Genomic DNA, 16,151 nt, shown 5'->3' with positions numbered 1-16,151 from the left:
CAAAACCTTGACTATTCCCAGCTACTGGAGTAGCTTTTCAATTCAAATCGAAATTATTACATTTCAGACTAGATATCGCTAAATTAAACAAAATTAAATGACTCTACATTGGAGCCATGAAGCGGAAGCTTGAAGATTACAAATTGTAATATCAGGTTTTTTTAACTAAAAAAACATTTTGATAAATTGGCCAGCTAAATGCCTAAATCTTTAATGCAATACAATATTTAATTTACAGGTATTTTGCATAATTAGCCTTAACTTTTGTTTGTCCCGAAATTATGTCATCGGTAATATTTATTTTAACATCCTGGTGAGAGAACATTCTTCTTTTTATGCAACAACTGGCTGCCATCGAGCCCGGGTTTGGGATTGGGATTGGGATTGTGCCGGAATCCTGACCTCCTAAATGTAACGGGTCTCCTAGTTACGCGTGTTTGGCTACCAGCGAGAAAGATTTAAGAAAGAAAGTGAAGTGAAGAAAGAATCAATTCTGTTGCGTGTAGCCATCACAGAACACAAGATATTTGACAGATGCCTAAATCTAGCTTACGACATTTTCAAAATAACCTTGCATATACCTATACAAGTTCCGAAAAACAACACTCTTCACCAGGTTATAGCCCCGCGAGCTCAAAAAGTCGTCGTGGCCTAAAGGATAAGACGTCCGGTGCATTCCTATCTAGCGATGCACCGGTGTTCGAATCCCGCTGGCAGATACCAATTTTTCTAATGAAATACGTACTTGACGTTTACTGGTGGTAGGACCTCTTGTGAGTCCGCACAGGTAGGTACCACCACCCCGCCTATTTCTGCCGTGACGCAATAATGCGTTTCGGTTTGAAGGGTGGGGCAGCCGTTGTAAATATACTGAGACCTTACATCTTATATCTCAAGGTGGGTGGGCATTTACGTTGTAGATGTCTATGGGCTCCAGTAACCACTTAACACCAGGTGGGCTGTGAGCTCGTCCACCCATTTAAGCAATAAAAAAAAACCTACTCGCCGGGAAAATGTAGTATAACCCTTCCAGGTTACTACATAGAATAAGTAGAAAAAAAACAACACTCGGACCGTCGATCTACTGAGCAATTACACCCGCTGGGTAGATTTTGCCGTTGTCGTATAACCTCAAAATTTTGATAGCCCGCCGACCGGGAGGCTGAGTGGTTGTGAAGCCGTCGACTGTCGATCCAGTGTTGTGTGGCTAGGGCGTCGATGAGTAGCACGCTTCGCGCCAAATGCGTCACTGTATACAGTTGCGGTTGACATCTGCCTCGGGTGATTTCTGCCCGATTCGAACCTCAGACTAGATTGGGAATTTAGTCGTCGCCCTGCCTACACCCACCAAAGTATTGGCGAAATTCCAGCTAACAATAAGATGCACGCAGTGATGTCACCATGCATCAATAAAGATCACACAACTAGTTCAAAGTCATATTAAGTACTTTCTCGTCAACTATTATATTGGAAGAGAATTGTAAAATTTGGATTTTTAAAGATATTTCAAACGATTTCATACAAACGATGATCGAACGCATGGCCCATCTGTTGTTAAGTGGTTTCCGGAGCAGACATCAACAATGTACATGCCACCACTCAACTCGAGACTTGAGTTCTAAATCTCTTTTTTTAATACAATGACTAGCGTAGTCATTGTATTAAAAACCTTTCAAACTGAAACGCATTATTGGCTTATGGTAGAGTGATGATCTCTACTCATGTGGGGTCACAATAAATCCTATCACCAGTAAAAGTTTTTTAGTATTCTTAATTCACTTTTAAGAACCTTAATACTTATCAGAAGATTTTTAAACAGCGAATCCTACAATATGTCATATTACTATTTGAGCATAAAATTAGATATTTTATAATCCAATGCAAAAAATGAATAGGACAATATATTTTCTAAATAAAAATGAAGGAAAACCAGCAATCATAACCGAACACTGTACAGAAATAACGGTAGCCATTGTTTCTATGACAGTTTTGGTCCAAGGTTAAATTGCTAGATCAAAGAGCCGTGATCGCCGTCCTGTTGAAAGCAAGGAGGCACGTCTTTGCAGGCTCGGAAAAGCATTGCATGTATAGTCGATGTCAATGAACAATCGATATGACGAGAATCAAATTGTTCTTACCGGTAAGGACTTTCTGAATTTAGAGGTACTACATACAGTTTTTCTTTCTAATAGGTACTATAAGTAGATTCTTAGTTGAAAAACGTATAAACATATTTATTGTTGAAGATTCACGAAATCAATTAGCATATATTATTAAAAAAACATTTTAATTTATAAAAATTCTAAAAGACTTATTAATATTATTCCTTTTGCCGAAAACTAGAAAAAGTTCCAAAAAATTCAATCAACTGTCAACGATCTGTCAAATCGACAACGCGTTTTGCGTGTATTTTATTTCTAAATAAAATTTTAAATCGGCTAAAAATGGCAGAAAAACCACCCGAGGAAGTATACGTTTCCGTTGTAGACGAAGAGCCTGAGATATTTGAGCTATTGAAGTGGGATTCGTCGCACACACAGAAGCCCCAAGAGCCGAGACCCGTAGAGAAAGTGCCGACGCTCGAAAAAAGAAGTAGCAAACCACAGGATTGTTATCCTTTCGATCTCGACGATACTGTGTTTATAGACACATACAGACTATCAAAAAACTTAGTCAGGAATCTCTGTGAGGAACTGAAACCTGTAATGCCAGATTCAACAAAATTTGTCGAGTTTTCAATCGAGAACAAAGTAAGGCTCTTTGTAACAGATGTCAATATTGTACATAAAAATGACGTTTTTTAATTCGTTTATTGTATTTAGACAGTTCTCCCGCGAAAACTATAACAAACTTTAAAATTATTTCAAAATAATAAATAAGATATTAATTAAGGATATATGAGTAATATTCATTGCTAATGTTAATTTTCAGGTGTTAGCAACTCTATCATTTTACGCAACAGGTAAATATCAGAGAACGGCAAAAATGGATTCAAGCATAAATCAGTACTTTGCAACAACAGCAGTTAAGCAAGTCACAGAAGCTCTGAATGACCCAGCCATTGTTAAAAAATATATACACTTCCCGCATTTGAGAAATGAACGGGATGTCATTAAAACTAGGTAAGGAATAAAAAATAATGTGCTTTCCTTGTCCTCTTCTGCAATTATGAAAATTAAAAACTGCTTAACCCTCAACTGAGGTTAAAAAAATAACTGGGGCCAAATCATGCATAACCATCTGTATTGTGGGTCACTAGAGACTGACATAAATACTTTATATGTTTAGATACATATATAATATATAGATAATAGGCAGCGGCTTGGCTCTGCCCCTGGCATTGCTGAAGTCCATGGGCGACGGTAACCACTCACCATCACGTGGGCCGTCTGCCTACAAGGGCAATAAAAAAATAATAAAAAAATAATAGACATCCAGACAAAGAGCAAGCTGATCTATTTATTATATAAATGTTTACATGTGGAAATTGAATCCACCACCCTTGGCACAACAGTCAGGGGCGCTAACTAGGTACTGCACCACCGAGTCAATCAGGTTTAAATTTTAAGTTTGACAGCAACTATCATCACTAGAAATTATTACAGGTAATAATACTGTTTTTCAGATTCTACATGAAGTATGGCATTCCTAATGTTGTGGGTTGTGTTGACTGCACACATGTTCCTATTGCCCGGCCTGAAGATGACCAGAAGCTACATCACAACAAATCCTATCATTCAAAGAAAGTTCAAATTGTAAGCATCTATATCATTATACTCCTTTGCAATTGTTTGTGGTTAACTTGTTTTATTGAAGAGGTTGAAAGTTTGAACTACGAAAGTGTTAATTTTTTTTTATGTTGCATTTATGGATGAACAAAATTCAGCCTACCTGATATTAAGTGGTTATTATAGTCTATAAACATCTCAATGTGTTTCTTGTCACCCATTTTAAGACATTAGGGATGTTTTAACTGTATAGTATAGGCTATGTCTACCTTTAAACTGGAATGCGTAACTGGGAACTGTAGTTAATCATGTGGGCTCAAAATAAGCTCTACCATGAGTAAATGTCAGTTGACTACTGAATTGTACTGGTATGGTACTGAGGCAACCCATCCTCCAGACGATCACTCTGATAATGCAAATAATGGTTATGGTTTGACTTTTATAGTTATAATAATATTATTTCGTCATCTTGGACTTCATTGGTGGACAAGTACATATTTTATGTGAAAAATTCGCACTTGTCTGTAGAATTACAGCACCAGAATAGTTGCCTCATGATACAGTCAAGCAGTAAGCAGCAGCATTTCTGATGTCTATGAGCGATAATTGCTACTGAGGTAGGTAGGCCATAAGCCCCTCTACTAGCAGAAATTGTAAAAAAAAAGAAATCATACCAGGTAACTTATTCTTTAGGTTACAAACTGCTTTAAATCGGGTATTGTATATTTCAGATCTGTGATAGTGACTGCAATATACTGAGTGTGGACTCTACTGCGGGAGGTGCAATGTCTCACGATGCTATACTGCAGAGACACGCTGTCAAGAACGATCTGGATAGCTTGAACAGATCTGGAGAGAACTGCTGGCTCATAGGTACATATAGTATCAAGCTCAGCTATTGATTGTACAGTTAACTTTTAAGAAATTTTGAGTTTATGCATCTGCTTCATCTCTTACCAATTCTGCATGCTTTATACAATCGGATAAGAATCTCATCAGTCCAAGATCTTCTTGAATCAATAACTATTCACTTACAAGTCCATATACACTTGCAACTGTTATTGGTAACCAATATGTAATTGTAGGCAGCATTGCTGAAGTCCTTGAGGGGTGCACACCGCTCACCATCAGGCGGGCCGTATGTTCGTCTGCCTGCAAGGGCAATAACAAAAAATATGTGTTCCTATTCTATTCTTATATTTCCTATGAAATACAGTCTTTGTTTTCTTCCGATTTATAATTTGTAACATTCTATATTGTTACGATCGTTGTATGTACCAATTAGGTTGTGCGTTTCTCTTGTATTCTTGTGTTTCAACAGGTGGTCCGCACTACACTCAAAAGATATACCTCATGGTTCCGATACCGAAAATAACGAAGAAATCCCCAGTCTCCCCTGAGAAATACTACTCCACCATGCACTCGCAAGCCCACAGCGCCGTCTTAGAAACGATAAAGCAGCTGAAAAGCAGATGGAAATGTCTCCAAGCGACTTGCAATAAGCAGCTGGACCCGCCCAGCGTGGCGCAGCTCATCGTGGCGTGCTGCGTGCTGCACAACATCTGCGGACAGTACTGCGTGCCCGCGGTCCAGATGGCGCCCGCCGAGGAGAGGCTGGAAGCAATGAAGCAGAAGGTGGCCAACGGACCCGTGCCGCGGAAGCAGATCGAGGACCACGACGGCATGCAGATCAGGACCAGATTGGTTGAAAGGTTTGTTTCCTAAATGTTTAATTTCAAAAGATATGATTAAAGATGTTTCTAAGCTAGATAACTAATATGTAACTATATTTGAGACCTTAGAACTTATATGTCAAGGTGGGTGGCGCATTTACGTTGTGGATGTCTATGGGCTCCAGTAACCACTAAACGCCAGGTGGGCTGTGAGCTCGTGCACCTATATAAGCAATATTTTAATTTTTTTTTAGACATTTAAGTCTTATCTTATTTAAAAAAAAACTTATTTCATTTTTGTTTTCAGGACTGTATGCATTCTTTTGTAACTTGAATACTTTAGTTTCCGTGACCAAATCACATGTTATGCGTCGATATTTGAATAATGTGCGAACTACCTTCTATATTTCTATTAAATAGATTTATAGATTTTGATGTGTCATTTCACACAGAATGTACTAACAGTATCCTGAGGCGTTGCAGTTTGTTTGACTTTAGTTTTCATTATCACGAAAAGAGGATTCCAGATGTTACGTTTAATTATAATTTTAATGATATATGCTTTTTAATAAAATAAAATACCTGGAACCTTAAAACACTCATGGTTGGCGACTATGCACTACTATGCAGGACAGGTTACAAAGCAGATACTTAACATGCAACACTCAAATAGGAATTAGAGATATAGAATTTAGAACATAAGGTTGTTACTATAGACGGACGATTGGAAGGTTACCATCATCCACGATGATAGCAGGATCATTGAGTAAACTAATATAAAAAAAAATTGTTTGTAGGTTATGGAACGAAAGAAGAGTAGCTCCTGAATCAGGTACGAAGAAACGAAAAAAGAACGCAACAGTGGCGTGTCCGCAGCCGCCGCCCCAGCCCGCCCCCCCGCACCACCACCACCACGCGCCGCCCCACTACCAGCACCTGCACGACGAGGCCAACAAGAGGCCGCGCGTCATATCCATGGGCTACGGTCTCAACGTGCAGCCGGGGTGGGAGCACTACCCGCAGCACTGAAGGGGGGGGGGGACTGTTGACAACACTTGCACATATAAGTTCATTTATATCGATAAATATGTATATCGATATTGAAAATGGTCGACCGTTTCCAGGGACCGGGGGAAGCTGTGCTCAACAACTCTGAAATTCAAATCGAAACAATGAAATTAAGATAAACATGAGAAATAGTCCACATATTTCTGCCTACAGTTTCTCAAGAAAGGACACTTTTGTTTCAAGAAATATTTTTGTTTTACAAAAATTAAGTTAGTCGGTGAGTGCCTTACCGCAGCGACCCAGTGATTTTGGGTTCGGATACCAGGAGACGTCGTTCTTAGCAGTCCTACGCTGTTGCTCGCCACTGGACAGCTTACAGTTACAGCCACCACTGCGGTGGCTGCGACCCGCACCCGAAGTTGTCGACTGATGAGGCTACGTTGATCAGCAATGATGAGTTCTGGCAGGCGATGCTTGACTATTACCTCGCAGAAGGAGGAACGGGAGAAGGGGGGTTATTTCTTTCCCTCTCAGCGCCGTGCCGTCTCCATCGAGCGGGGGGGGGGCGTCGTCCGCGGAGTCCCTCTACTGTTGCCGGATCTCGAACAGATATCGAAACTTGCTCGAAAAAATGTACACCCATTTTATCGCGCGATTACCTCGCATATTCCATCTGGACGAGCGACACCTAGTGTTAGTTGGGTTCGACCACCAATTCTTAAACTCAGCCCTCATTCTTGGACCACAAACTAAATTATCTAAATTTGATAATTTAAAATTAATTTAGTAATGTAAACCATGTACCGTGAGTTGACTATCTATTTATCTCCTCAGACAATATAACAAAATGTTCTACTGCTAATGTGACAATAAATATATCCACTGCAGAGTTGGGCGTGTGGTGATTGATAATCAAGATTAGAAGAGTAAGACATATTAGAGAGTAGGAAAGCGAGCTGAGAGCGCGGGTGCGTTGACCTCGCGCGAACATCGTTACGTGATACATTGCGTGCTTTGTAAAATATAATTAGAAAACATAAATGTATTAGGAATTATTGGGAATACTAATAACTATATTTCCCCTCGTCGTTCCTTTAAAAGACTGGTGTTCTGTAACATATTGTTGGTATGATTTTTTTTATCTCACTGAGAGCTTTCAAGGCAGCTGATAGTCTCGCTTTAGTGATCTCTATAGAGTTTCGTATCGGTCCAATGTTGTCTGGCCAGTGTGCTTCTCTGCTTTAAGTAAACATTCTGTGGGGCCATAATAATAAAAATATGAAAGCAAGTCCTCACACTCAAACCGCTGAGTCGATTTCAACCGAATTCGGTCCGAGAATAGTTTGAATTGAAAGGATATAGGCCAGGGGTGGCCAACTAGATTAGAACCAAGATCTACTGTCTGCTGACGAAATACTGCGATCTATCAATGAACTTTCTCGAAATTTAATGAAACAAATGTAGTTCAGTATACAAATAAGCAGGTAGTGTATTTTCTTTTATTAAATACTAGCTGACCCGGCAGACTTCGTAGTGCCTCAATAAATAAATAAAAGACCTAAGCTTTTGTATAAAATAAACTTAAAACAATCAAAAGGAATTCGTCCGACGGGGGACACATCAAAGGAAAAACAAAATTATTATTTATAATTAATATTTTTTTAATTAAATATAAGTAATATAATAATTAATTTTATTTAATTAGGGGGACACTTCAAGGGAAAAACAAAATTATTATTTATATATATATTTTTTTAATTACATAAAAATAATAGAATAATTATTTTTATTTTCATATTTATCTACCTTTTAAACCTTCTCTGGACTTCCACAATTCAAGACCAAAATTAGCCAAATCGGTCCAGCCATTCTCGAGTTTTAGTGAGACTAACGAACAGCAATTCATTTGTAATAGATATTAAAATAAACCTGAAATTATATAATAAAAGAGAACTATTGTGTAGAAGTGATCATAAATAATGTGACGTAATGGTCATTAACAAATGATACAAGATGAAGATGATACGTGCATGATCATGATTGGTGATTACGTTGCGCAGTTTGTTCTATGTATTTATATTTTTTGTCCTGCCACGATCGACTGAACTAATAGCCACGATCTAGCGGTTGGCCACTCCTGATATAGGCTATCATTCCCCTGTCGAGCACGACTTATGAGACTGACGTCACCCAGCCCACAGCAAGAAGTATCACTTGCAGACCGGTGGCAGCCACTCAAGTCACCACGAGAGAATGCTCGACCCTGGCTGAGGCTGTCAGGGCGCACTCGAGACTTTGCCCTCGCGGTCCGTGGAGCCTCACCAGACAACATGCCACAATTACGGCTGTCACGATGTTAACAACACGAAACTATTAATGTATAGGAAAAATTGCAACGGTGCGTTTTTGTAAGTTGAATCTCTCTAGTTTTATTTTATATTATACGTATTCTGTTTAGTTCGTACTGATGTACTAATTATAGTTTAATGTTTACCTTGTAAGTTAAATATATTTACATTGATTTAATGCAGTTTTTTGTTTTTGTACAAAACTTTTAATGTACAACGAATAAAACTATATGAAAAATTATTAGATTTTTTTATTTTCCATTTAATAATTACATTACGTTTACTGAGTAGATAAGTACTTGTGGGTATAAGGATTCATTATCTATACATAATCTAAGTACATATAGAAAAAAAAAAAAACTTACGTATAAGAAAATATCTTATAATTAAACAAATTAATAAAATTTGATAATTTATGTACATTTTCAATTTTTGATCTTATGAAAAGTTTGTTCTCAAAGTATTTTAATTTTATTTCTATTTATTCGCTACAATATAGGACATATTCATTTTTACTTGCCAGTTGGCATACAATAAGAGGGTATTTCACTATTTAAAGACTTCGGATTAAATTCATATTCTTTTGCAATGTCCGCGATAATATACATACTGTGTATGTTGAGTTTTAAAACAAATAGTTTGTGGACAATTATCTGGGTTCGGTCGAGACTGGTGACGTCACATGCGCGGTGACGTCACGTGTGCGCGACTAGACCGCGTGCAGCTTGTGGAAGGCCTGCGCGATGTCGTTGGCGAGTATGGAGGCGGCCGCCATGTTGGGGCAGCGCGCGCACACCCGCCGGGCGCCGCCCCCCCGCCCGCGCCGCACCGCCACCAGCACCAGCTCCTGGGACGACAGCAGCCGCCCCGCGAACCTGCGCACGCAACCCGATCAGACAGGACTTGCTTTTTATTGCTTAGGTGTCGAAAACGAGCTCACGGCCCTCCTGGTGTTAACTGGTTAACGGAGCCCATAGTTTTTTTTTTATACAATCTTTCCTTCTATACTAATATATAAATCTACAGGACTTTTTGGCGGAAACGCGAATAGTGAAGTTGTGTGATTTGTTTTATTTTGTCTATTTAGTGTTTCTTCAGGTTTAAATGTGTAATAATGGTGGTTTATTAACTGTTTAATATCTGTGAAAGTGCACAGATGTGGGAAAATGAAACAAAGCTGCTGGACGTAACTTCTCGGGTTCCTCCAAAAAGTCCACTGAAAAAATCTCAGTAAATGACCACCATTTTACTGCGATTATATTTCATCCCATATCATCTCATTTCATTAAATTTCATCCCAGTTGATTAATGTCTCAAATTGATCATCTTCATTTCATTTCACTCCATATTATCATTTTTCATAAAATTAAGAAAATAAAGTAAAATAAGACATGACTTAAAGGTCTTAGTTACCAGGTCATAAAATCTCTTAAAAAAAAAATATAAATCTACAGTGGTTTTTACGGATGTTCCGTTATAACTGCTGAACCATGCATCCAATTGACTTGAAATTTGGTATCCATGTCGAAAATACATGTACTTAATGGATAGGCTAATATTTATATGAATGTTGGACTCCCTACACCAGTTGCGGGGGCGTTAATGATGAGAATCTTTGTGGGGGTGAGAAATAATAATGTTAATTTTAAATGCCCAGCGAAGCAGACAGGTACAGCTAGTATTATATAATAATAATAATTGTATTTATACTCTACAATACAAATACAAATAAATTTTCAATTAACATGACATAAAAATTCTAATTATAAACAATATTACAATATATTATACGAACACAGTGGAGATAAAAAGGCAGCGGCTCAGCTTTGTGATAGCTGAAACTATCGTTGTTATTCTGCCGCTTATGAGAAATGGTAAGGGGATCTAAGCCCATACAGCCTATCCCACCTTGAGACATGAGTTGTAAGGTACAGTCAGTCAGTCAGTACAACACAACGGCTGCCCCACCCTTCAAACCGAAACGCATTACTGCTTCACGGCAGAAATAGGCAGGACGGTGGTACCTACCCGTGCGGACTCTAAGACGTCCTACCACCAGTAAAGCTGGAATCTCGAAGTTCATACAATATACAGGCCTCCGCATGCTGGTCGCCATTCACTGTTTGAATAGTTTCTCTACAAGTGGGGAGTCTGGCGGTACCTGAGCGGGTCCCCGGGGGCTCCGACGGCGGCCAGGTTGGCGGTCTCGAACACCCTCCGGCAGACCAGCGCGTCGTCCTCCAGCGGCGCACCCTCCCGCTCGCACTGCACACACCACGGCCGCGATCAGACCCATCATAACACGAAATTAATTCAATACATTCAACACGAGACATCTGTTTCAGACAACCGTCAGATGACTTAGAATCATCTAAGGGATTCTGTGTTGCATTTTTACTGATTAAAAAAACATATTAATACATATGACATATCCTTCTTATTACAAACGAAGCTTGTGGAGAATACTCAATGGTGGGCAGCAACTTGACTGTCTCCCTGGCATTGCTGAAGTCCATGGGCGACGGTAAACACTTACCATCAGGTGGGCCGTACGCTTGTTTAAGGCAATAAAAAAATCACGTTCTGACGATAGGGCGTCTTGTGAGCCCGCATGGGTAGGTACTAGCATCCGCCTATTTCTACCACGAAGCATTATTTTCACCTATCTATCATACGCCTCATGTCTCACACGCCTAACAAGGCGTAAAAGTTTGGGAGGCTTAAACGACAAAGGGAAGATCTTCCACCGAGCGGGTGATATTGCTCGGTAGACCGACGGTCCAAATGTTGTTTGGAACTTGTATATATGGAAGCTTAACTTGAAAATGTCGTAAGTGAGATTCAGGCATCTGTCAAATATCTGCGTTGTATGATGGCTACCCGCCACAAAAGTAAAAGTATTTTGTTTATTAAAAAGCTTTAACACAAAATGCATTTTTTCTATAATTCTAACCCTCCTCTAGAATTTCTTAAACTTTGTGGTCCGCTATTAAAAATGTTTGCCCACCACTGTCCTAGATGCATTTCATAAGTTCATCAGTATAGTGTTTAGAGAGCACCCTTACCTCCGTGAGGCCCCGCAGCTTGTCGAACTCTGCGTCCCAGCGCGACTCAGACATGGAGACGGCGCGCATGAGCTCCCCCACCGGCGGCTTGATGGTCACCGTCACCTCACCTGCGCGACCAGCCACTCCCTTCAGAGTCCGTACTGAGTTCGCCCAACGGCACTTACGTCTCGGTCTCCGTTTATTTACAAACCGATCGCGGACACATGTGATCCGTTTCTATGGAGCTTTTGTTTTCGTTGGGCGGTTCTTTTGGATTCCTTACCTTCACGCACACGCACGCACGCACGCACGCACGCACGCATGTACGCACGCACACACACACGCACGCATGTACGCACGCACGCACCCACACACGCACGCACCCACACACGCACGCACGCACACACACACACGCACGCACACACGCACGCATGTACGCACGCACACACACACGCACGCATGTACGCACGCACGCACCCACACACGCACGCACGCACACACACACACGCACGCACACCCGCACGCACACACACACGCACGTACGCACACACACACACGCACGCACACACGCACGCATGTACGCACGCACACACACACGCACGCATGTACGCACGCACGCACCCACACACGCACGCACGCACACACACACACGCACGCACACACGCACGCATGTACGCACGCACACACACACGCACGCATGTACGCACGCACGCACCCACACACGCACGCACCCACACACGCACGCACGCACACACACACACGCACGCACACACGCACGCATGTACGCACGCACACACACACGCACGCATGTACGCACGCACGCACCCACACACGCACGCACGCACACACACACACGCACGCACACCCGCACGCACACACACACGCACGTACGCACGCACGCACGCACACACACACACGCACACATGTACGCACGCACACAACACGCACGCACGCACGCACACACACACAGACTCAATATACATTCTGGGTGTGCTCATTTGAAACACTAATATATTAGTTAGGTTTATTTCTAAATTGTAAATTGTGACATCAAAGGAAAGTTAGACAGGAGTATCAAATAGACACTACAGAGTAACTACTCTATTAGAAACTCCACACTGGCAAGACTTAACAAACCATCTCAAAATTTTTATAAAGGGAACCACGCCCAGCGCGTCGCGACTTGACCTTTGTAGGCAGCGGCTTGGCTATATCCCTGGCATTGCTACCGCCCATGGGCGACGGTAACCACTCACCATCAAGTAGGCCGTATGCTCGTCTGCCTATAAGGGCAATAGAACAAAAAACCCTCGTCCCTCTAATGCTTCTGGTTACTCCTTCCTCTGAAGAGAGGATTCTCACATATTCTGGACACTAAGTTAAACCTGAGAATATTTACAAATCAAATGTTTTCTTAAGCTATTAGTGAGTTGCCGATACCCAGGGAGCTGGACACCGCGAGCTCGACCGGCTGGATGCTGTCGGCGAAGTCGATGCCGAGCGTGACGGTCGCTGATGCCCCCGGGCCCAACGACGGGATCGGGGAGAACTCGTGGACGCTCCGGGACCCCGACAGGAACTTAACAGACGAAACGGAAGTTGCGAATTAATTACGTTTTTTTTTGTTTACATGGATGGACGAGCTCACAGACCACCTGGTGTTAAGTGGGTACTGGAGCCCATAGACATTAACAACGTAAATGCGCCACCCACCTTGAGATATAAGTTCTAAGATCTCAGCGGCTGCCCCACCCTTCAAACCGAAACGCATTACTGCTTCACGGCAGAAATAGTCAGGGTGGTGGTACCCACCCGCGCGGACTCACAAGAGGTCCTACCAACAGTTTACAGACGTCGAGTGACCCGCAGCGCCCCACCGGAAACTACAGCACCAACCTTCTTACTGATGTGGATGTTCTGGACCTCGACCCCGGCGCAGTTTGTGAAGCTGATCTCCAAGGTGCACATGTTGTTGGAGTAGAGGTGCGGGGCCCGGGTCCAGCGCCGGGAGGCCGACAGCCCCCCGCTCAGCACCCTGGAGACCAGCTCGGTCGATATGGGGGGCACCAGGGACGGCCCCACCGGCGTTATCGAGTCTGGGGACATGTCGATGTTTGAACACCACTCTTAGATAGTCTTATAGAAGGACACATCTTTATTTATATGAGGTTTGTGGGGAATTTTCAGCAGACGGGCTATGTGGGACTTGACATCATAGATCAATGTTGGGTTCGGACCGCGGGCTCTAGGATGTTTTTAGGACTCTAGCTATCAAACGACTTCCCTTTCACTTTCTCAACCGACGTCCGGTCTCAGTCCGGGGGGTCAGAACCTGGGCAGGGTAGGGGGTTCCCGCGATCAACACTGCAACTAGACTCGGGGCGGGGGCAGGATTTCTTCAATCCCTGTCGGCTGTGCATTGCTCACGTCTTTGACAATAGAATCATAATAGTGTACAAACCTATAATTTCAATTAATTATAGTCGAATGTCGACTACCGTCGGACCACTAGTCTATATAAAACAACTAGCAGGCCCGGCCACACGTTGCTGTGGCTAAGGTTTTTGTTTTTTAAATAACACGTGGCCGGCTATGCTAATACCAAAAATTAACAAAGTAAGAACAATTCCGTCCGTCTGGTATAGTGGTAAGTGACATGGTCACTACACTAGGGGGTCGCGGGTTCGAATCCCGCCAAGGGAAGATATTTGTATGATAAATATAAATGTCTTTTCCAGGGTTATGGATGTATATTAAATATATGTATGTGTATAATAAAAATCTTACATTTATTTCCGATATCTGGTACCTGTAACACAAGTTCTTTACGAACTTATCACGGGATCAGTTAACGTGGCGTGATTGTTAGTAAAATATTTATTTATTTAATTGGTTTTCACTGTATTGCGTTTACTACGAAATAAATTTCGCTTATACTTTAGCCTCAGTAACACGTGGTGCTTATGCCATTAAATTGTAGCTTATGTGAAACGTTGGTATTTTTTAACACAGCGCCATCTATGAGATATTAATGTCAGACAGTATTACAATTGTCTGTAAAAACTGATTTAAAGCGCCACCTGTTTTAGACTTATGAAACTTACAATTAATAACAAAAATCAACATTAGAAATCATTTTATTGTTAATTAATAAATATTGCGACCATTAATCGAAATAAAAACCATCCTATCTTTCAAGTTGGATCAAACTGCACACGGTATGCAAATTTAATTTAAAATCGGTCAAGTAGCTTAGGAGTCCATCGCGGACAAACAACGTGACACGTGATTCGTATATATTAAGATAAATTTCTGTCTATTATTAATAAGAATACCATCAGCAAGTCCTGGGGCAGTGGCGGCAGCGGGCGGGGACAGTAGCCCCCCGCAGGTGGGGGTCATGGTGGGCAGTGTGCTGGCCACCTCGTCCAGCTGCAGCAGCAGCTCCAAGTTGGATTGCTCCTTGCGCTTTTGTTCGGACGGTTTCTCTTTGATTTCTGTTTCTTTCTCCTGCAAAAAAACAACAATAAGTTTTTATTTACAAGTGATCTCATCGCACTGTCATATTGTTCTAACTGTGTCCATATTATAATATTGACCCTTGTGTGTGGAAGTAAAGCTAGTTAGTTCTACACAGGACTGATGTTTTCCCCTACCTATTCGTTGGTAGCCCAAGAGGCTATTCCAGCTACGCGCAGGTTGGTGAGCTCACGGGCTCAACCTGAGAGAATTTGTTAACATCAGCTCTAACAAGAGCAGTGCTTCCTAGAATCTACCACCGGATTGGAAATGCGACCCTCTGAGAAGATCCGGCGAGCAACCTAGTGGGCTGTGTCTATGGGCGGTGACCGGTGCTTGAGGGTCCTAAAAGCACCGAGAGTGAATCCGGGGGATCCGACAAGACATGTTTCGGGCGACGGCGGCTTTGCGTTGCCCCGTCGCGGTCGGATATGTAGTAAATTAGAAGCCGCCACGATAAAAGAGTTATGTGAGGCGATATGAGGCTTTGTCGGAGTAGACGCACGACCGACACTACAGCGGACACTATAGTACTGGAAACGGAGGATATTTATTGTTGTAGTTGTATAGGATCCACGTCACCTCGGAGGACTCCTCGCCGTCGCTGGAGGACGCGTCGCTGTCGGGCTCGCTGTCCGACGTGCCGGGGCTGGACGACCTGGCGCAGTACAGGCACGGTACAGACGCAGTACAGACACAATGCAGATGTAGTACGGACGCAGTGAAAACGCAGTACAGATGTAGTACAAAGGCAGTACAGAGGCAGTACAAGTACAGTACAGACACAGTACAAACGTAGTACCAATCACTATAGCCGTCTCGTTGTTC

General features: G+C 42.1%; 2 protein-coding genes across 2 annotated transcripts in view; one reads left to right on the top strand and one right to left on the bottom strand.

Annotated features, from left to right (window-relative positions):
• The first annotated feature begins 2,356 nt into the window (after positions 1-2,356).
• On the top strand, positions 2,357-8,998 carry LOC101743308 (putative nuclease HARBI1). The gene is made up of 6 exons (XM_004925031.5): positions 2,357-2,750; positions 2,932-3,122; positions 3,626-3,755; positions 4,460-4,601; positions 5,050-5,440; positions 6,199-8,998. The coding sequence occupies exons 1-6, from the start codon at positions 2,445-2,447 to the stop codon at positions 6,428-6,430; spliced, it is 1,392 nt and encodes a 463-aa protein (XP_004925088.1). The 5' UTR covers positions 2,357-2,444; the 3' UTR covers positions 6,431-8,998.
• Positions 8,992-16,151, bottom strand: part of LOC101743168 (AP-3 complex subunit beta-2) — a 24,338-nt gene continuing 17,178 nt past the window's right edge. The window contains exons 16-22 of the mRNA XM_038018378.2: positions 15,906-15,981; positions 15,140-15,314; positions 13,701-13,900; positions 13,245-13,383; positions 11,823-11,932; positions 10,919-11,022; positions 8,992-9,632 (exon numbers count right to left, since the gene is read on the bottom strand). Coding sequence (XP_037874306.1) covers positions 9,467-9,632; positions 10,919-11,022; positions 11,823-11,932; positions 13,245-13,383; positions 13,701-13,900; positions 15,140-15,314; positions 15,906-15,981 — 970 coding nt within the window. The 3' untranslated portion in view covers positions 8,992-9,466. The remainder of the gene's footprint in view (positions 9,633-10,918; positions 11,023-11,822; positions 11,933-13,244; positions 13,384-13,700; positions 13,901-15,139; positions 15,315-15,905; positions 15,982-16,151) is intronic.

The sequence above is a fragment of the Bombyx mori genome, chromosome 21, assembly GCF_030269925.1.
Source record: "Bombyx mori chromosome 21, ASM3026992v2".
Lineage (NCBI taxonomy): Eukaryota > Metazoa > Arthropoda > Insecta > Lepidoptera > Bombycidae > Bombyx > Bombyx mori.
The sequence above is the reverse complement of the archived record's forward strand: the minus strand, read 5'-3'. Positions and strand labels throughout refer to the sequence as shown.